This window comes from Monopterus albus, unplaced genomic scaffold, assembly GCF_001952655.1.
Source record: "Monopterus albus unplaced genomic scaffold, M_albus_1.0 scaffold13.1, whole genome shotgun sequence".
NCBI lineage: Eukaryota > Metazoa > Chordata > Actinopteri > Synbranchiformes > Synbranchidae > Monopterus > Monopterus albus.
Window position 1 is genome coordinate 3,913,936 of NW_018127893.1, and position 22,637 is coordinate 3,936,572.

Consider the following 22,637-nt stretch of genomic DNA (forward strand, 5'->3'; position numbering starts at 1 on the left):
CCCCCCCCCCATCCATCATGTGAACCTCCACACCACCATCCCCCTTTCAAGCTCATTAAGTTAGGGTGCCTTATCAGAGGGCACACTCACCCCTCCAAGGCCCTATGCACATGCATGTGCATGCACACACGCAATATTCAAGCTGGCTTGATAAAACCTATTGTTCATACATATGCAAGCGTGCGCACACACACACACACACACACACACACACACACACACACACACACAAACACACACACACGAGGCTGTTCTTCTATTTTTCTCTCCAAAACCTAACCCATCTCTAACCCACCCCTGCACCACCCTGCACTCTCCTCCTAATCAACTCTTCCCATCCCTTCTCTTTCACCCTGTGCCCCCCCCTCACCACTCTGGGGAGACACATTTTAGCAAAAAGGGAGGGATACCGAGAGAGTGAGAGATGGGGGAGACCGAGGGAGAGAAAGAGCAGCACTCCTCCTCTCTGCTCTGCTGCCACAGCGGCTTGGATACAGAAGCCTTTGATGTTCTGCAAATTTCAAATTTCATTATAGAGAACCCCCTTCTCCTCTCTGGTCTCGCGCTTAAACTAGCTTTTCTGCCTCCCTCTCCTACCTCTCCCTAACCCCCCAATTCTGAAGTTAAGAAACTGAAAGCCCTGCAGAACCGACTCTTCATATGGGTTAATTATTCATTGAGTTGTGTGTGTATGTGTGTTTGTACATAAGTATGTGCGAGTCAATGGTTGGCAGTGGGGTGGAATTTGGATTTTGTGATGCCTGTCTTATCTCTGGTCGTCTTAGATCGCATCCACCCACTCCTCCTTCACTGTGCGGAACGTACTTAATTCTCTCGATAGAGAGCATCGGCCTTTCAGGATAAAACACACACACTCACATGCGACATTTTTCAGACTCAGCATCGATGCGGCAAGGCAACCATTTCAGGACAGGAAGGTGCCATTTTGGCTCAGACTGTGTCAGCTGCTTTGAGAAGATATGTGTCCCAGTGGCCCCTCAGATGAAACCGGGGTGCCACTGAAGTGGTTGACAGATTGGTGGTGTCAGCAGCACTGGTGGGGAAAGAGAAGGAGGGAAGAGCCGAGTGCCGTTTCTCCTCTGGACGTTTGTAAAAGTGTGTTTTGCAAGTGTCTCATGTGAACTGGGTTATGGTTCTCAGCCCTTCCCTGGAATGGAGGTGACATAAAAACGATGTTTCATAAAACAGGATTTTTTTTAATTTAACATTAGCTCGATGAACCCTTGCATGTTTTCGCTTGGTTATCACTTCGCTTATGTAGGTAAATCAATTATTGTTATTTTCAGAATAGGATACTACTCAGAAATTTATTTGTCAAAGATACAACATATGTTCTGGTGGCTTTTAGGAAAAAACTCACCACAATGTTTCCATAAAACCTGAATTTTAGGTTTTTTGTTTCCATTTAGTCTGAATTTTTAGGACAGGGATACAATGATGAGACACTGAACAAAAATATTGATGCAATAAAGAAACTAATGATCATAGATTTTGTTACTATTGTTATTTTACTTTTGATACACCCCCCCAAGGCCCTTTAGCTCTTTTCTAGAGCTATCAAGAGTTTGCTCAGTTTACTTGCAATTATAACCTAAATGTTCACATTTCCATTTTTGGAGGAGATTTTAAAAACTTGTCATGTTGTGTGGACCTACTGGTAAATGCCTGTTGTGATTTTGTTTCCCTGAACACTGTGAAGAGGGTGTATGGCTTATAAATGCAGGCTGTGTGTGTGTTGGGGGGGGGTCACAGTCACAGTTGATAGCCCGTCGGTCACTCTGATCTGATTGCCTCTCTCATTTTCTCAACCCCCACCTTCCTGGTCCCAGCTGCCGCTCCTCTCTTACCTCTGACCCTAGCCCAAGGCCAAGGTTGGGAGGTTGCTATCATGGCAACATGACAACCCTGTGGCCTGTGACTGTTGACCCCGGGAACCCTAAGTAACCATGACAATCATAATTTGCTCCCCTCTGCCCCCCTGCCAGCTTGTCCATGAATCCCATTTAGAGAGACAAAAGACAACCAAACCAAACTGTTGTAGGGATCAACGGCTGGATGGATGGAGGGACAAGACAGATGGATGGAAAGAACAAAAGGGGGGAGTGTGTGCCACTGAAAGGGAGAGATTTAGAAATGAGTTTTGATGACCTATCGACCTCTTCCTCTTTTTCAGTTTCAGAAAGAGGGTGCCACTGATTGAATGTAGATGGGGATCAACTGAACAGAGGTGGCTTTGCTTAACTAAACGGCATCCAACTCTAAGAGGTCAACACTCCAGAGACTGGATTTTAATTGTTATTCAAATAACTGCGACAGCTTAGCCCTGTGTAATTGCCAAAAAAGTGATCTGAAATTATGACAAAATGATATTTTGTTCAGTCTGGTAATTCTGCCTCCCATGCTTGAGTAAATATTATAATTAAACCTTATGACGTACTGTATGTGTGGGTATAATACCTGCTGGAAGGCCTCTCTGCTGTTCAGTGCAAGCTGCTGTTGAGCGGGACTGGATGTGTAAATGGCTGAACGATACTGAGTACCATGGTCCTCCTGCTGCCTCATACCTGTGTAAACACACCACACAAAGGGAAAATAAGACACCCTAGCAACTGCCATAAGTACCACGATCACTGCAGACACATTGTCATTTGCATGTAAAAGGTTTTCATGATTATGTCATCATACTGCATCTTGAATTCATGAAGCCAAATGAATTCAAAGATCAGTGCAGACTGAAGCTTTCATTAGGGAGGCCTGTGGTGTGTAGGTGTATGGGCTCATGTAGGTGGATGTGTTCTTCTTTTGTCATTTATGTGGCACTGTCAGCGTTTTCATCAGCTTTACATCAGTGTGTCTGGAGGAGGCCCAGGCCTAGTGTCCCTTGATTGGGAGGCCAAACAGCTGCTATCACATCTACGTTTTTCAGACGCTCCCATCCTGATTAGCTCTGGCATCCACAAACATCCCTATGGCAGCCTTCTTCCTGTCTTCATTTTTTAGGATCTCTCCCACTCAGTCTGTTTCTCCTCATTACTGAAAAGCAACATTCTTTTCTTCACGTTTTAAATCCTTGTCTTTCTTACTCTTTGACCTTCTGTTGTGGCGAGTGGCACGTGTGTTCTTCTTTAGGCTTTCACAGCCTTTCAGCTCAGTGAGAGTGACAGTTGATTAGGTCATTTTAAAAACAAATATTTCCCTCTTTACTGTCTTGTAGAGTCTTTGCTAATTGGGTGACTGTGGTTCAGTGGGTAGAACAGTCGTCTCCCAACTGGAGAGTTGAAGGTTCAAATCTCGGTGCCTGCAGTCCATGTGTCGAAGTGTCCTTGGGCAAGACACTAAACCCCAAAGTTGCCCCTGATGGTTAGAGCCATCAGTGGAGTTGACGCCGCAGATGGCTGCCTCGGTTCTCTACCGGAAAAAAATTCCTTGTGTGTAACACACTTGGCCAAATAAAGGTGATTATCCTTAATTTCAAAAAAAGAAATCTCACATTTAGTGAAAAATTCAGATGTTTTGCTATGGCACTGCAAATTGTGGCTAGATATTTGCTTTAACTTTCCTTGAGACGTGTTTAGCGCTCAGGTCCACCTGTGGCAAATTGAAAAGACTGAACATAGTTTAGAAAAGGCACACACCTGTTTATACTGTATGGCCATGTCATAAAGTCCTGCAATAAATCCTCCCTTCATGAAGGTGATAATGTTTCAGAGTTGCTGATTCTACTCTATGGTCATTTTGGAGGATGGAGCTTGTGTTGCAGGTGAAATGTACTGTATTAAACAGAAAGATGTTTCTGTTATTTAGGCTCATTGATATAAACAGGTGGACTTCTAGGCAATTATGGTGCCAAAGGGGCCTCCACAAAACACTGAATTAAGGGGCTCAACACTTAAATTTTGCAAAATAAAACTGGAAAATATTCTAAAAACCATATTTCCACTTTGTCATTATAGGTATTACTAAACCTTTAAGTGTTTTACATTATGTCAAACATACTGTAAGAATATTAATACAGTATCTCATGTCGTTTTGTATTATTATGAGGGAAAACTGATTTTCAGTGATTGTGAAAACAAGCTGTAGCCCCAAGATGCTGACATCTCCCCGACACAGTGATCTGCTTAAATGTTACTTTACATCACAGTGTCACAACCTATCCACAACACAGTCTGTTCGGATGTAATAGCTATAAGTATTCATCTGGTCGTCATTCAAATCAGAGCAGACAAGCAGACGGCGCCTTCCCTCCGACACGCGCTGAATAAACTCAGTGTAACTAATGTTGCTGCCTCACGGAATTTGCTTCACTGAAAAATTCTTCAACAATATTAAATGCTTGTGTGGTTCAAATATGATCAAAGTTATGTTGTGGAGATCACCCTGTTGAACAGGGTGTGCATATCATCAGTCTCTCTTTAGTACAGAGCTCATTCCCCTTTAATATCTTCTCTATCAATGCAATGCAAACAAATTACATATGAAATCTGCCATAGCAACAGGACATCTATATTAGCTTAAAGTCACTGGCACATTTAGCCCAAGGGAGATAAACAGAAGAATGTGAACTGTGCTGACAAATGTAAGTAGTTTATTCAAGTTAGCCATAAGGCAATCTCTGTCTTCTCTCATTCTGGTCCTTTTAGCCTCACACAACCTTTCCATCTCAACTGCTGCGCTCTACAACAGATCCTAACTAGAATATAAACACTGTACCAAAGCACAGTGGTGCATGGTGTTAAATGCCACCATCCTCACAAATGTCACAGACAGAGGTTGTCACTTGTCATTTTCATTTGGTCGCCATGCTTCGAAAAAGGCAAATATTATCTAATATGAGGAGTCGGGGAATCACCATAATTATTACAGTTTATCATGAGGGCTGCATGATCGTGTTTAGCAAATTTCATGACAATCTATCTAATTTTTGTTGAGATATTTCAGTCTGGCCCAAACTGATGGACCTACCTACAGACCACTATTGTTATTCCTAGAACTAACATCTCTAAAGTAACTAAAACATCCCTGATTTCATATCTTACTATTATGAAAACATACGTTTTCTAATTTAACTTATTTCCATTATTGTATCTGCCACTGAATCCACTCAAATGTTTCTCCCTTTCTCTCTGCATCCATCTCTACCTTCACCCTGTTTCTCTCAATTGCTGCAGTGCTGGATGTCAGCCATCTTGCCCCCAGTGCTGTTGTTCAGTGACGAGGCTAATGGTGGCCCCTCCATCAAAGGCCACCATTAGCCACTCTACTGCTGACTGTCCACCAGAGCCTTTACTCTGATTGGCTGGCTGGCATGGGTCTTGTAGCTTTGCTGTTCCCCCTGACCTTCCCCGCTGACCCAGAGTCTCATCATCTAAAAAAGATGTCTGAATAAAAGGAATATCAGAGGAAAAGCAAGAGACCTACACCCTTGAAGGATAATGACTGCATCCAACACAAAGATTCATCACATGTTCAGAGATCCCTCCACCATCAGAAGAGGAGTTACTTCTGTTGTACCCAGTACTTTTTACCATACTGACTCTGAGAGACGAGACAGTCCAAGTAACTACAAAACAGTGCTGATTTATTCCATGAACACAGGTAAAAATTAACATTACACGCTCAGGCATCTTGCACCTCCAACCTGCACGCGGGCAGATGTAAGATGAAAGACCCTGAACCCACCAGGCCTATACATTATATCCCCTCAGTTGGGCTAGCCCCATACTACACAAAAACGTCAACCGAGACGTCTCTGTTGCCAGCTTTGCAGCTGGTCATAGCAGTAGTCAAAACATGAAGCTAGTTATCCTTGACCAGATGTACCCTGTAGAAACTCATAAGCATGCCTAAGCATTTAACAGTCTAACTAGACATCCTATCTCCACTAAACATTTCTAATACATAAAGTATCTATCCAATATCTATCTGACTAAAAATACCTAACACTTCATTCAAAACATCAGCCTAGCTTTTACTGGACCAACTCCAAGTCCATCCCATAAGCATTCAGTCCTTGAAGAACTACAACAGGAACAAATAACACCCAAAAACTCTACTTTCCTCCCTCACTTGCTCGCTCCATTTTTAACACCCCCCCTTCCTTATTTTCTCTATCCATCAAAGGCAGCAGTAATTATTAATGAGAGCCTCCCTGTTCTCTCTGCATTATGCATGAAAGCCTTGCCTCTGAAAGCAGGGGGTAATGGGGGGTGGACAGAAGGGGAGGGGCTTTGAGTCACAAGCACACATACTGTATAAACACACACCACCTCAGAGAGTCACTGACCTACACCCACAAAGCTAAAAAATATTAATTAACTGCTCCCCCCAGAATCAGAAAACATAAAAGTAGCACCCTTAACACAATGGAAGCCAAAATCAGATAAAGTTTGGGGGGTGATAGGTTGAACCAAGTGGGGAGTAGGGACTGTGTCTACCAGACAGACGTACACACAAACATGCAGACACTTTTTGGACTTGTGTTTAAACTCGTTGAGATTTCTTGCAATTCTGTATAATCTCGTTCAGTGTTTACTCCCCCCACCCTCAAACGCCCTGCTATCTCTTTTTCTGCTCATTTATTTGTTTTCTTCTCTGGTGTTTTCCTTACTCCCCGCTCACCAGTTTCCTTCCAGAATCCATCCATTCTTCTGGCTACCAACATGTATGTTGATGTGCTTAAAGAGTGGTGAAGAAAAACGCACAGCGCTTAGCCAGATGTGATTCCGTTGGAAGCAGAAACAGACGAAATAGTAAGAAGGTAATCAGATTAAATGGGAGGCAGGTGGTTATGAAAAACTGGTCAGAAGGGAAGAGAGAGACGAGAGAGACAGACCTACTGTAGGTGGGCAAGAGATGACTGTGTGTCCCTTTGTCTCTGTTCCTTTGTGGAACTGGTGACTGGACCAGAGCTTATTCTCCCCGGTGTCTTTTACACAATCCATCATCTGTTAACAACTGTAAGAGCTGAGTTTAGAGTCACCTCTCCACCTCTTTACAGCACATACTATCCCTCCCTCCCTTCTGTCTCTACCAGTTCTCTCTCTCTCTCTGAATTTTAGAACAGCGAGCACTCAAATAGATGTAAAACTAGAAAGGACTTCAAATGAGGGAAAGAAAAACATTTAATTACAGTGATGAAACAATAATAAACATTTCAGCAGTCACTGCTATTGTCATTGTCCGCAATTAAGAAATGTTTCTGCATAATTGGCGACTTTTGAGTGTGGAGGAGAAACATTTGAAGTGAATTCGGAACTGCCGCACTTGGCAGCGCGTACCAGTAAGACTGCAGCAGAATGAGCACTAATGAACCATCTAATGTTTCTTTTTTCTTCGTTTAGCTCTTTATTGCTACTCCTTTTTTCCATTTCCCTGTGCTGCCATTCAGTGCAATCCTAACTTCACCTACTTCAGGTCCAGACACAAACAGACATAAGCCTGCCTTGTGCACTTGTTGAAACATCAACAGTGATTATTTGGTGTTTTTGACCATTTGGCGAGCCTGACCAACTATCATCATTTCTACGGTTCTGTCAAAAACATAGCACACTACAAGATGCATTATGCCTGATAACTGCTGTCTTTCCTCAGCGTGTGCACATGCATGATAGTATCCAGGGTTGTACCGTGCCCTGCGGTCCCATTACGACTGTGTGCGTGCCAGCAGAGCCCTCTCCTCCTCTCCTGTCTCAGCTGCTATTTTTGCCCTGTTCTTATGTAAGCTGTGCCTGATGCGCTGGAGACAGAGGCAGAGTACAGAGCTGGGATGGGGAGAGCATCCCCAGTGGACACACATATACACTTGCCTGCATGTGTAAACACACACATTCACACACTTGTACATATACATACACAGAGAGTGAGTGCGTGACATATGAAGATATAGAGCAAAACAGCAAGTGATACGTCATATTACATGTCATATTATGACAGCACACATACAGAGGCAACCAACAACAAACTGTCTCTGCATCTGCAACATTACGGTGCACGCGTGCGTATATGATTTTAAGGTGTATATATATGCACATCATGTAGATTACTGCAGTAACTATCTAATTTAAAAATCTGCATTTATATTCTCCACTCGAGCAGCGCTTTCTAAGATGAACACTTCATGGTTCTGGGCATGTTGTCAGAGCACTGCAACTCCGGCCCTTGCTCTGTTTATTTTTAGCTGCATTTGAATCTAACATGTAGAGCCCGTTCTACTCATGCATGCATGTTAGTACAGATGAGAATAAACTGTATTCCTTATACTTAAATCCATGATGTCAGATTACAAAGTCAGCCAGGTCAGTATTTCCAGCACATGATCAAATCTACATATTAAGACAATTTCAAAATGAGGTTAACAGAAACATTATCCAGTGATCACTGTTCCAAATTGAATAACAATAAAATAATGTTTAACTTCTCAATCCTCTAGCCAGAATGAAGTCGACAGTCAGCTTCACTTCCCTGGAGACAATGTATTTTTAAGAGAGTATTGATTTTTCTTGCACGTTATGTCAGACAAAAATCTGAGCCAAAATCTTTTAGTACAGTTCAACAAATTTTGTGCGGTGTCAACTTAGTTTCCCAGCACTTGAATGACAGTTTTGATCGCTTGAAATTAAGGCTGCAAATGTTTTGGTCCCCTGTATGTTTGTGTGTTACTGAGGTCTCTGCGTCCAATCAACAAAGCTCAGGTAGGGACCCAAGGTTTTTTTTTTTTTTTAGGCTGAATCATCTTTAGTTTTAGCTCCTTTTCTACTCCCTCCCTTTCGTTTCCATTTTATTTCTCCCTTATTACTTCTCCTAATCAGGTTCTTATATGAAGGAGTATTTATTTCCATGCAAGATGAACAAGTACACAAAAAATGATGAGAATTTTGCCTTATGACCACAAGAACTTATAACTTAACACTATAAAACTTATAACTTCAAAATAATCAAACAGACACGCAGCTCTCCACCCCCATGCTGCACACACACGTGCTGCAATCTCCATAAATTAGGGCTGTCAGCGTGTGTGAGGGTATAATAACTGACACCTGGTAATGAGCACACCATTCTCAGCCAACCAAGGGAATAGGGAAGGGGTTGGTTTAGATGTGTGGGGGTGGCAGAGGTCACAGGTCAGGGGTTAAGGTCCGCTCCTGTGGGGTTTGGCTTTTGACGGTAGAGGTACCCCTAAATTGAGGGATGTGGTGACACTGGGGGACATGGGGGCACCCCAACTGGGAATTGGCGTGTGTTGCAGCCAGCTGGGATGAAGATATTATATAAAAGGAATATTCATGCTAATTTCAGTAACTGCCACCAGCGTGACTTAGCAGATGGAAGACAGCCTGATTTATGTCTATTTTGTTATCCAACCCCATCTGTGCTAAATGTGTGATAAGCCATTTATGCTATATGTGATAACATATTTTTGTTTCTTAAAGCTTATGCATTGACTACACAATGGAGCTTATGAAATAACAAAAAACAATGAGCTTAAATGAACAAAAACAGCCACGATTACTGATTTCTGGTGTGCACATACCTGTTTAACAGACCTGTAATATGCCTCTTTTTTGCCATGTGACTCCACCAATGTCTACCTACAAGAATGAGTGTATATGTACGTGCAGACAGTATCAAATGAGCACAGCCGTGTCGGCCATCTTAGTTGTGCATGTGTGCCTATCAGTGTATGCCTGCGATGCCTGTTCACTGACGCAGCATCGGCAGCCCACACCATAAATACTGCATGGCCTCAAAAAATAAAGGATGCAGGGGATGAGAGAAGAGGAAGGAAAGGAGAGGAAAAGGAATAAGGAAGAAACAAAAAGGAGGGGGAAAGCCTCAGTTGTTAAGATGAAGGGCGGCAGAAGCGGGGGACAGAGGAAGAGCTGGGAGAGCAGAGAAGAAGGGGGAAGGGAGGATGAGGAGCAGGGAGGAGAGAGTGACTAAGAGATAAAAGAGGAGTCAGTGGATGCGAGTGTTTGTGTGATGAGCGGATGGCCTCAGGGAGCGGTCGACTCACTGTGCTGCTCTGCGGATGTGCTGACGGGCTCTGGGCCGTTTACTCACTCACTCGCTCCTCTGCTCGCTGCAAAGAGGACAGGGGTGGGGGATGCAGGTGAGGTGTTTGGGAGAATGAGATGGGAGGAGAGCAGGAAACCGAGAATGAATGTGGAAAAATAAATGGGGGAAAAAGTGAAAGATGGAAGAGAAAGGAAGATAAGAAACCACAGAGAAGGGGAGAAGAGGTACAGAGGTGACCTCATGTTTGAGTAGGTTAAGGAGAGAGAGAGTAAAAAAGGATGGTAGGGCGACTATGGGAACAGTACACAGAAATAGACAGATGAGCTGACATGCTTGCAGGATAAAAAAGAAGTGTCCAGATAAGATGCCTCTATTCTCCAATGGGAACTAAGAGGGTGAAAGAAACGGGGGACCAAGGCCTAAAAACCTACGTAACCTACGTGACAAGGAAGTATTCAGTGAACCAACTGACATGCTATTGTTGCAGCTATGTGCACCCTCTACATGTGCTGTATGTGTGTGTTATGTCTATTCACATGTACGCGCAAATGGAGTAAAGCTATGAGTAGGCATAATGAGCACTTGCACATGCAAAGTGAACAGTATGCTTGTGTATGGAAATGTGTGCGCAATTAATCTCCAGTGAGTGAAAGAACAGCAAGATGCTTTTGTGTCTCAACAGTGATCATTCAAAATACATCAAATCATGTTTTCAACAATCAAGATGAAAGAGAGCTGCTGCTGCCCTCTGACATGCACACTTTGACTGTTGAAAGTCTGGCTGTGCTCAGGTGCTTCCGTGCGCTCATGTGTGAAGGTATGCTACTGAAGAGTTGTCATAACAAAGACATTAGAAACTTATAATATGGGAGCATGCAGAATGGGGGGGTCTTTATGCAACATCCCAGGGAAGCCAGCAGATTGAGACTAGTGTTGCTGAATATGGAAAGAGGGCACATAGCAAAGGCTGCTGGGAGTTTCTGATTGGCTGCTAATGTTGCTATCCAAGCCGAGATTGGTGGAGCTGACGCAGCTCGACATCACGTTGTCGGGACTAAACCCTTTTGAACTGAGGCAAAGCAGAGAGGCACAGATCTCAAAACACACACACACACACACACACTTGCAGATACATACTAACACATTAAAAAGGAAGTATCACATGCAACAGAATATGCATCTATACATAAAGCCACCTGCACTCCAACAGAATGCATATAAAAAGCATAATGAGCTCTGGTTGCTATATGTCAAGAGAAGCCAGAATGTTCCTGGGCTTGCCTCCATATGTTATGATCTCAAGTGAATCTGAGCAGTTAAAAGGGAAAAGAGCAAATTTCCTTAATTTCTCCATTCTCTTTTAAGCCCAGGTCTAAGGTGGACAGAATAAATTGCAGGTTAAGCATGCGTGAAGGTACAGCCAGCGGGCCTCTTTCCACCACTCCACACCACATTTGTCAAATCAGAGGAATTTTTGCTGCACGTGAACCCAGATTCGGAGAAGAGAGATGGCAGGGATTCACATTTAAGTCACTCGCAAGGAGTAACACTCCCAGAAAAAGAAGTACATTACAGTTTGCAGTTATCTTGGAATATGTTTACTGGTCTTAACTGTAAAAAAAATAAAAAAAACAACTATGGGAGTGCATAGACAATAAGCTGCACACTATTAAAAAAACATGAGATGAGACAAGGCTGTGAGTCAGGGGAAATGCATGACTATTCTTCTGGCCTCGCTGCCTTTGCCCCATGGCGTGCTGGCTCAACTCTGCCTGTGAGTTTGCTTCTAGTATGATGTGTCTCTGCCCTTTACTACAATGAACAGGAGAAGAATCTCTTCTGATCAAGATGATGTGGTTCTCAGATGAACCTCAACAGTTTCTCCTTCTCCTGTCTCCTTTTGTAAACCCACCTCTAGCTGAACAGGTGAAGTGAAACACACAACTAATCTGCCAAATTATGTATTTGGTTCGCTAGCTGTGGAAGATGCACAGATACTGCTGGTGTTTTAGTGTATTTAGGTCACAGTGTATGAGAATGCAATCATAACAGATGCAAAAAAGATGGTGAAACTGACATAGTGTGTATGTGTGCACGGGAAGCTGCTCGACGGCTGAAGGTCGGACCTATGAATCTTTGATCCATCTCTTCCCAACTTGTCATGCCCCTCCCTACATTGAGCAGAGTACCTTTTTGCCTGTCCTTTCTCTCTCACACATACATTCACACACACACACACACTCTCCTTGTGCACTCCCGGTGCATTAATGTTCTTACATCACCTCCTCCAGTGAGCAGAGAAAACATGAGTGCAAGAGACTTGAAGAGATGAGAGATGGGGTGGGTATAGCCAAGAGACAGGTGGGGAGGAGACATGTCATTAAAGAAGAGAGGTGAGAGAACCGGGATTCAGATGCTATGAAGTGAAATACATGTTGCATGCTGTAGAGGATGTAGTGTAGGAATATGGATCAGAACACGAACAAACAAATGGCTCTTAAGCATTTCATTTTAATTAGATCAACTGTTAACACCATCACAGCAACATTTCTTAAACTTCACCAGATCCCCGAGAATGACAACTTCAGAAAAACCATCAAGGAAATAAACTCACCTTTGAAATCCAGGGAGTCCAACAGAACAAAAATTCTGTATTTCAACAGGAAAAGATCACATTTAGCATCTACATTGAATCATTCTAACACACACGTGACATGAATGACAAGAGGGAAAGTTTCCTCAGCTCGTTCATGTTGGACAAAGTACAGCTATGTACATGCTCTATCACAGAGAGACGGGTCTTTTGCAGTTGGGCCTTGAACATGCACCACACTGGTGTGTCGCTCATCTCAGACACAATAACACTGCCTGACATTGACTTAAACCCATGAGACCTTCCTCTACCACAATGTGCATGCATGCACACACGTCAGGGCGTCATCCTTCTGCTCTAATACACCCTGCATCCCTCGGGATGGGTCTAATTTGAGAGCGACTTTTGGATTTGTGAGCATATATATATGTGTGTGTGTGTGTGTGTGTTGCTACCTTGTGTAGGATCATGGCTCTCCCAAAAGTGTTTGAGCAGTTCCTCAAGGCTGATGTCTTTTGGGGAGAAGACCACCCTGACCACCTCAGTGTGACCCGTCAGACCTAAAGGAGAAACAGATACTTGAACTAATCAACATCAAATTACATGTTATAGACTTGTAATTATACACGCTCATCGTCCACTCTTCCTCACTTCCCCTAAAATTTCACTGCGAATGGTGGTCATACCAAAATCAGCATGATGAAGCCTGTATGTTTGGTTATGTAGTAAAATACTCCAAAGTAGAGATGATAAACAGCATGCTTGCGTTGGGTGTATGTGCCACAGCTGGAAGACATTCAGGTTGAATCCAAACAGAGATATGTTATTGCTTATGGCACAATGGGAGAGAGAAAGAGAGGGAGTGACAGAGTGAGGTTTACCTAGAGAGGGAGAGAGAGAAGGCACAATAAAGGTTGGAGCTTATGGTGGAGGCTGCCAAGAGCACACAGACTCTCGCTCCTGTCTGCAGCTGCCAGGACCCCAAAGCTTCAACAAGTTGCCTGCAGGCACTCTCTAAACCAGAGCCTGCTTTAGGTCTCACATGCATGTGCATCAATGCAGACACACACAAACACACAGACAGCAGAAAAGGTATACTCACACACCTCATGCAAACATACAGAGGTGTCAGCTTAGGATCGTATCAACATTAGCCATTTCTATCTCTTGTTCACACAGGTGTACACACATACACACAAAACACACAAGTATGATGCATCAGGTGCATAACAGACAATAGGAGAAAGGCTGCCAAATTCATGCATCTGGCCTGAAAACCACTTTGTTCCTGTCACTGACGGTCTGAATCCCCAAAGGATCATCTTGTTCCAAATGAACATGGAAGACCTCACCTGTTTAAAGTTGTTACCTAAATCAGAACAGGCACACTTAGTGCTGGATATGAGGAGTTTTTATAAGTATACAACAACAACAAACAGTCAGTCACTGCTGAAGCGGTTCTCTTTCTTTGTAATAATAAAATGCAATGCATATTAAGGGCATATACGTTATCAGTCATTATCGGTGCATGTCTGTCTTTTTTACTATTGACATACAAAGTCTCTCACCATATGGGGCTGCATACATTTTACCATGGTCACGGCCAGAATTGAGCTGGCTTGAAGGCTGGCAGTCACAGCACAGAAAAGTCAATAAGAACAGTAGAAAGCGGTACAAACGGAAAACAAAAGCAGCAGAAGCAGCTGTCAAGACCTGTTGGAAAAACACAGCAAAGATGCTCCATGTTTTTCCAAGCTTACTGTAGAGCAGCAGCACTAAAGCTGTTTAAGCGTCAGCGTTTTGCAGGAGGACACTTCAGCAATGTGAATGGCCTTCTGGGTGTTGCAGCCTCCCGGATCAACATGACACCCCGTTGCCCTTTTGTTTAATTGTTCCCTACTGTTGACAACAGTCACTTTATGAAGTGAGCTTTCTCATACATCCCAGTATGATTATATTAGAAATGCTTGGCTTTAATAACAACAGAAAAGAAAAACGAGAATGTCCTGTTATTTAACCAAGCCTCATTTAAATAAATAGGGTGGGCAAAATAATAAAAACAAAATGATCAAACAGCTGAATCAACACCTCTCTAAAACAATTTCAACAAAACCTGTATATTATCACTTTCATAAAGGGAGGAGTGTATACGTCTGTATTATGAGTTAACAAATTGCCTAGTGCAACTACATGCACAGACTGAAGCTATAGATGTGGCTCCACAAAAAGTGTAACCAGACTTCGATGTGGGAACTGTTATAATTGTGACCTGGCTGTATTTTCTACTCCAGGTTTCTGATGCTGGTATCGACTGATCTGAGTGAAAACAATATGGATAATGTTAAAAATGGCAACATTCAGTAACACACATAAAGCAAAGCCATTTCCACTGTAAACCATCCGCTGACCACACTCACTGCTCTCGATCACACTGAGTCAAACAACCATTATCACAGTGACTACAGGGAAGACTCCCATAATCAACAACGAAACTAAATTTACCTCTTCACTTTCACACAAATGATAAAGTGAATGAGAGACTGTAAACACATTTACTGTGGGGAGCATAAGTCCAATCACGCATGGTACACCCATTTAGTGTGTTATCAGTGGGTGAAATTTGACGCTGGACTATAAATCAAATCTTGCACCATATGTTTCAACAGCTTCACATTAACCCCTTGTGTTGAGTTTAGCAAAGACTAAAGTAGTGTGGGATTGTTATACCCTCTCAAAACATCTCTGCCCAGAAGCTGCATTGGAAGGTCGAGTTAATAAAACATGTGACTCAAGGAAACCATGGTTTATGTCTCAATGAGTACTAACGATCAATGCTGGTTTCTTTTCAGCATGACCACAATTCTTCCCTGTCTTTCACCAGTACTTAGATACTGGATGGATTTAACCTCATGCAGCACTGTAGTGGATAAGGACAAAAGATTAAAGCATCAACTCTTGAATCTGTACTGCAAAGTGGACTGTACTGTGAATTACTGGAGACAAAACATGCTGATTGATAATGACATCTTCTTCTCTCCCCTTCTCTGTTTTGTCTATCCTCCCAAGAAAAATCTGACTGCACCTCAACCTCTCGTATTGCTTTCTGTTAGACCATCCACCTAGCTGCCTGTCCTTCCATCCTTCCCTGGCTCTACTGGCAGTTCCATCTATCTGTCAGTCTGTCCATCCTTCCCTGGCTGTGTTGACAGCTCCTCGGTCTCATGCCATCACTGTGTTCTGCTCCGTCATGGCCACTGGAGCGACGCCTGCACTCTCTCAGCCGATGGACAGGCAACCTCTTTTTCTCACATTTTCTTTACCCCTCAAAAGTTTATTTTACCCATCCCCTCACTTGCTGAACCTCGCAATCTTGCTTTCTCTGTCATCTGTCTCAATCTCCATCCTCCTTGTTAGCAGACCATCTTGTTGCTGGGCAGCTGACAGAGAGACTGGGAGGCAAACAGATAGGGAACAGAATCACTTGAAGGGCTCTGCTCAGAGAGTCTGCCAGCCAAGCCCAAAGCACCCCCCCCAAAGCCCCCCCCCCCAACAATGTTGTGCCTGCCTAAAATCATGTGCCCACGGAAATGGCACAACCCAAAACCAACAGCTCACAGATCATAAAACACAAGAGAGATACACAGGGCAAGACAGACCTGAGACTTCTTCATTTGGATTATATATCCACACCCTACATGATCCATGAAAGTCATGGTGAGGAAAACAAATTCTGAGACACACATTTTCAAATGTTTCTGCAAATACATTGAATTCAACATCATGTTCACCAAATCAAGGTCTCAGGGAAAGAAGCTCATATATGCTTCATGCACAGGAACCTATGGTAGGAAAATCGCAGCAGTACAGCACAGTACAGAGCCCAATCCTTACAAGTAGGTCACTGGGGGGGAGGATGAGGGTGCATCCCATCTGGAGCAGTGCATTCTGAGTAGATGACTGCAGATGAAGGGAAGGCAGTGAGGGAATGAGAGTGTTGTACTTAAAACACCCTTTCTGGTTCGATTTCTCTTTCTTTTTCTATTGCATCTTTGGTCTCTTGAATCTTACAGAGAAATGTCCTGTCAACCTCACTCATATAAATGTAATATTAAAGGTGTAGAGTGTATAAATTCATAAACGTAAGCAAAGTATAGTACCTGTGCGGACCTCCTGGTACGTGGGGTTGGCTGTAAAGCCACCGGCAAAGCCCACCTGTGTGGAGAAGACCCCTGGAATCTGCCAGAAAAGTCTCTCGGCTCCCCAGAAACAGCCCATACCTGGACATAAGACAGCATGCAAATAGTATTAGTGCTTCTGTGCTGTGACTGACAGAGAGGCCAACATTTTACCAAAATGTGTTGCTGACTGCAAACTAGTAACTGGGATATTTCTGATAAAACAATGTGCGATTGTGTGGTCTCACCAAACATGATGGTCTCCATGCCTTCTGGAAAAGGCTCCACAGTGGGATTCCCATTGACTGCATGCTTGTCTGTGAAGGAAAACAGTGTGCAAATATGGTAACAGATCATAACACTGTGTTTCAACAGTACAAATTACAGTATGCATGTAAAGAGGCCCATTAGCTCTTTTAACTGAGTCACATACAGTAGATCTGCACTTGGTTACAGCCTGACCCAGGCCAGCGGATCAGAGGCTTCTGTGTTGGAAGACATTTAAGGGATTACACAGCTTTGACTGCCATTCTATCCCTGCTGTCTTCTCCTCAATACCTACAATTAAACACAATCATGCAGTAATGTTCTGAACTTACTTTGACTCCACTGCATGGCTTTGAATGTGAGTGTATTAGGTTTGGTGCTCAAAGTGAGCAGAAGATGACACGTCAGCGGCACACGCTCGTATAACCCCCACAAGCAGGGGGAGGGTGTCTCAAGTAGACCCAACGCTACCCTAATCTTCGTTGTGTTAAAAATACCCAATAAAGTAAAACAAATTGGAATACTGAGAGGTGGTGATGGGGCATGCTACTGGCAAATGTGCTGCTTGGAATTAGAGCGCTAAAAGGGAAGTGTGTACATGTGTGTCTATGTAGCCTGCAGTTGTGTGAGGGGGATTAGGGTTTAAGATGACTGTGGTGACTTAGTGTGCAAATCTCCACTAAGCAAGGCTGTTTTTTCCTGCAACTACTAATATTAGTCTACAGATAAACAGGCCATGGGGCACACCGAGAGCTTGAGCCAAACCAATAATGGAAGTTCAGTGTGTGATTGGTGTCTGGCCGCTTAGAGGTGTGTGACATTGACCTGAATACAAGCAATCTCTAATCTGATACGGACATGATAGATCAATTTCTAGGTAGGCCTGGAATGATCTCCACCCGCGACAACAGGCCAAAGACCAACAGCGGCCTTCAGTTTATTACAGACTTAAGGTGATTACTGTCAAGGCTCATAGCACAAAAGTACTGAAAACAGCTTTGTCATACTGGGACCCTAAAGATTACCAAGTGTTCTGAAGAAACATGGTTGTCTTAATGTGCCACCTTAAGGGCACTTTTCAATATTAGACAAAATTGTTTGGTTTTTCTGTGCAGTAACAGGCTGCAGAAGCATAAAGGACTCCTGAAATGTCAGAGACATAGCTGCCCTCAGGCAGAGCCTTCCTGCCCTCCTGTTGTGCAACAGATCTGTCTTTTAGCAGTAGGTTGTTGACTGCCAGGTCATGTTCACGGGCACAGTCAGTTGCAATCAAAGTATATCTGTGTCAGTGACTGTTCTGGCTAAATAGTCCCAGACCATGAGGGTGACACCAGGTGGAAAAGGGACAGGTGAAAAAATCATCCTTCTGTAAACGTGTCTCTATCCTCTGTTCTCTTTCACCCTCTTGTCCTCTGTTTTTGGCCACAGTGAAAAAAGTACTCAAGATGCTAAATGACAAAAGGGAAAAAAAGAGAGAGTGAGAGAGGAAAGTGTGCTATAGAAGAGGAGGAGTGGGAGGAGGACAGATCAGACTGCCAACAACAATAAAAGGAGTAAATAGCCAGTGAGAAGCAACAGATGAGGGTAGCAGAGAGGCAAGTGAAGGATTCTTTTGGCTGTCAGACCACCATGCCTTTGGGCACTATATAAAAAGACCAAGCACTTCATCCAAGACAGAACACAGAGAAAACAAACAAGCAAAGAAATAAATAAACAAACAAAAAAAAAGAGAGGTAACGATGAAGACAGCCAAGAACCCGCCGACACAGCAATGTCCAGAAAAGCCGAGTCTGAGCCAAACCTCCCCGCCCTCTCGTCTCTCTCAGCTGCTCTCCATCTTCACTTCACACTCTTTTCCTCACACCACCTTCCCATCATCCCTCACTTTCCTCTTACAAACATGTGCACGCCAACAAGCACGCAATCAGCCGCACAATCGCTCACACACCAACCTCTGATGTGGGTATTTCTCCCATGGAGCAGCTGGCAGAGATCCAGTCAGTGCCAGGCTGGCTCCTTTCACTGTGCCTATCCCAACATTCCCCCCTGCCAGCCCAGCGCCCACACCCCATCCTGCCAGAATTACCCCACCTAACACACAGGCACCGAGAAAGAACTGGCTGAATACCCTCACTATGCTGCCTCACTAAGCCAGCAAAAGAAAGAACAGAGGGCGACAAAAAACAAGCAGGGAGGGTGACTGACTGAGCTTACAAAAGAAGAAAACAGGCTGAATATGGGGGAAGGACTCATGAAAAGGATTTTTTCTCCAACTTGGATGTGATATGGGCGTAATTTCTTTTGTGCGCCTTTGTTTTCAAGGATATCTGAAAAGCACAGAGCAGGCTAGACAATGCAGCGGGACTGAAGCGGAATACTTTGGTCACCTTTTGTTGCTTTTAGCATGGTGGTTGTAGGCGACTGGACCAGAACCAAACATCGGACCTGGCGCCCTGACACTCTGCTTGTATAATGGTTACCAGCAGTCAAGGACACAACAATGTGTTGCCAAGCGGATAATGACGTCCAGTTTGACTTGTTTCAGTGGGTATTTAGTGGTTCTACCCGTGATCCAATATTTCTCACCCATAAAACTGAAGTCCAAGTGCTGCTGCCCCCTCATGCAGAAACATGGGAGAGGTACTATCCCCGGATGCCAACACTGGTGACGGAAAGGTCGATTTCCAGGCTGCTCTGTTTATTTCCTTCCAAAAATCCATTCTCTCTTCCGCTTTCCTCCCTCTTGCTATTCCACTTTCTAGCTTCACACAGGTTGGCAGAGAGTCAGACACAAGTCGTCAGAGGAAGCTGGTGCTTTATACTGGTGCCAACTACCCTCTGCTGCATGGGAGGACGGGTAGCGGCGAGAAAGAGTGGGGTAAAAGAGAGAAAAGGAGGGGAGGAAAGAGGCAAAGCTAGTGGGAGGTGGCCCATTTTTAACAACTGTGAGAGGTAAGTAGAGGCTATGATGCTGCTGCGGCCTTAAAACAAATCAGCCCAAGTTGGAATTGTGACACATGCAGTATGTTTGAAGCCGCCTCTGTTCATGGTGGGAAAACTGTCTAGTTGAAAGGTGTACACTCCAGTGTGTACACCTTTCAAGCCATCCATGCATTCCATATGTACTGTAACCTAGCAACGGAAACGGTTGCTATGGAGAAGACTACCTACTAGGGTACCAGCTCCATTATCTCCTTCTAGCAAGATGGAGGCACATCCTGTTGAGGCCTACTCAAATGTCTATCTCAAAAGTCGATTTGAAGTGGAAAGAAGAAGATGGCATCCAGCTGGTCAGTGCAACGGAATAAATGCATCTTGCTGTTAACTGCATAGTAAAGGAAATTATACAAATACTACATTTTTCTTTACACTCTCATTGTGCAGACACACCAAATTCATCAATCTTCCATAACGCTTACTCTTTTCACTGCTGCAGGGGGCTAGAGTGAAATGGGAAAGGTGAATGCTATAATATTCATTCTCCAGTTTGTGGGATGGAAACCAGAGCATCAAAGGAAACCCACACCAACATGGAGGGAACATGCAAACTTCACATTAAGTTCATACACTGAGGCAACAGTGTTAATCACTTGGCCATAGTGCTACCCATGAGCAGCTGTCACTCATTAGTTTATCTGCTATTTGTAGTATTATGCATGCTCTCTCATTTACTTATATATTTTTTTCTTCCCCCTGTGAGTTCATTGCAAAAGTCAAAAAAGCAAGGGCATCTGTAGACAGCAGAGATGAGAAAACAACAGAGAAATAATGCCAGAAATATATCTTCACCATGAACCTGTTTTAAAGAGTTATAGTGAAGCATGTAACAGAGATTGATTTTGGTCAGCTGACCTCCCCCTCCTGTTTGAAAGAAATATTGGCAGTCTATCCTGCACTGACTCAAAATAATAGCTACTATGCCCCTACCATGTAGCAATCTGCCACTGGATCATTCTCGCCAAGGTCACAGAGTACATTATACAGACTGAAGCAAGGGAGGGAACGGACGAACCACCAGGACATCTGAACAAGGATCAAGCAGCTTCATTAAAGAGGCTGGAGCGTCTTTTAAAATTAGTGATCTTCATTGTAGAGAAGAGACAAAGTGTGTGCACTCACACGCAAAGCTGGGATCGCACAGGGCTTATGTGGAGACAGTCACTGCAATGTCTAAATTACTCGTGCTTACTGGCCAGCAGCAACAAACACGAAAGTCTAACACACACATACACACACTAGAATATCCCCATCCCCACCTAAGCTGCCCCCCACGGTGAAAGGGGAGGAACAGATTTCTGCCATGCGGCGTCTCCGAGCTGCTTTGACAGACGGAGCAGGAACTTACGATGGGGTGGAGCCTTCATGCGCATAATGCCCAGATGGGCCCCTGGACGCTGCGGCATCGCTTCCTCATATGCACTCACACCCAGCTCCCACAGTGCACTTTATGGATGCTCATGTCTGAGTAGGTGATGACTGGGAGCATCAGGTCCAGATCACACCACATTTCTCCATGGTCAAATACTTTCCTACAAGCCCTCCTGTCTCAAAACAGTGAGTTGAAAATAGGGGAAAGGTCTGACTGGATGCTACAAATCAAGAATGGATGAAATTATGGGCAAGCAAAAGAAGTATAATGCAAAGACATGCTGAAGTGAAACTTGCAAAACAGAAAAGAAAAATTTAAGACAACAAAACTTCACTTTACACTATGAGCAAATACATTTTAAAAACAGTAGTAAATGATGCATATTTTCTGTAACCTCTGCTATGTGTCTGACAATGCTGAGAGCTTGATCTATACAGATTTGTTCTATCCTGGTTTAATCATCAACTATTTATAACACAGTCCGAATGGGCCATTTCACATTTTGTGGCTGATTCTAATTTCATCACTGCCCCCAAACGGGCTAAAAAATATTCAAGCAAAGGTGCCTTACCATGCTCTCTACTAACTATGATAGATTAAGTTTCTCAATGGGAGAAATCACTAACGGTAAAAGTAGACTCCTAGGTATCCGTCTAGAGTCATTGTACTTCATCCAGTTTTTCCTGCTTAGGGTGAGTTTTCTCATGGGAAAGCCTTCCAACTAAAGACAGTTTAAAATCACATCCACTTGAAAAAGATTTTGTCTATGCTGTTTTTTCTGCTGCAGAATGGAAACACTAGAAAAGTCAAAGCCTTCGGTCTAGTGAGTCATATCAGTTTTTCTTTCTACTAAAGGAACTTTAAATGCTCTGCTCTGGGAGCAGAACATACTTTAAACCCATGATGCCTTAACTTTACAGATTTTGGTAGACCTAAAACCCAACTTGTGTTTTGAAGAAAGAGTTGTCCACATTAGCTACAAATATTCTGTTAGGTTAATTTCACTTTATTCAAACGCCAAACAGCATTTTGAACGTTGAATTCCCACAACCCATTGCAATTATTCTTGAATAAAACAGCATGAATCCACTTCCTGTCACCACTTTTACATGAACTATCGCTCTCGTGCGTTTTCACACGTGACACCAGCAGCGGCGTCATCCCGCGCCAGCTCCGTTACTTCCGGGATATGTAC

The 22,637-nt window shown here is 43.5% G+C and overlaps 1 protein-coding gene across 8 annotated transcripts in view; it reads right to left on the minus strand.

Annotated features, from left to right (window-relative positions):
• msrab (methionine sulfoxide reductase Ab) overlaps nucleotides 1-22,637 on the minus strand; it is a 55,522-nt gene that overhangs the window by 26,449 nt on the left and 6,436 nt on the right. For 4 of the 8 annotated variants that reach the window (XR_002274232.1, XM_020591168.1, XM_020591173.1 and 1 more), the window contains exons 2-5: nucleotides 17,055-17,123; nucleotides 16,789-16,908; nucleotides 13,087-13,191; nucleotides 2,479-2,585 (exon numbers count right to left, since the gene is read on the minus strand). Coding sequence is in view for 7 of the 8 variants with exons in the window: in XM_020591168.1 (XP_020446824.1) it covers nucleotides 2,479-2,585; nucleotides 13,087-13,191; nucleotides 16,789-16,908; nucleotides 17,055-17,123 (401 nt within the window). In the remaining variant the exon portion in view is untranslated. Of the gene's footprint in view, nucleotides 1-2,478; nucleotides 2,586-11,629; nucleotides 12,481-12,652; nucleotides 12,688-13,086; nucleotides 13,192-16,788; nucleotides 16,909-17,054; nucleotides 17,124-19,460; nucleotides 22,627-22,637 lie in introns of those variants that run through there. The other 4 variants (XM_020591171.1, XM_020591172.1, XM_020591170.1 and 1 more) reach the window with 4 other exon arrangements.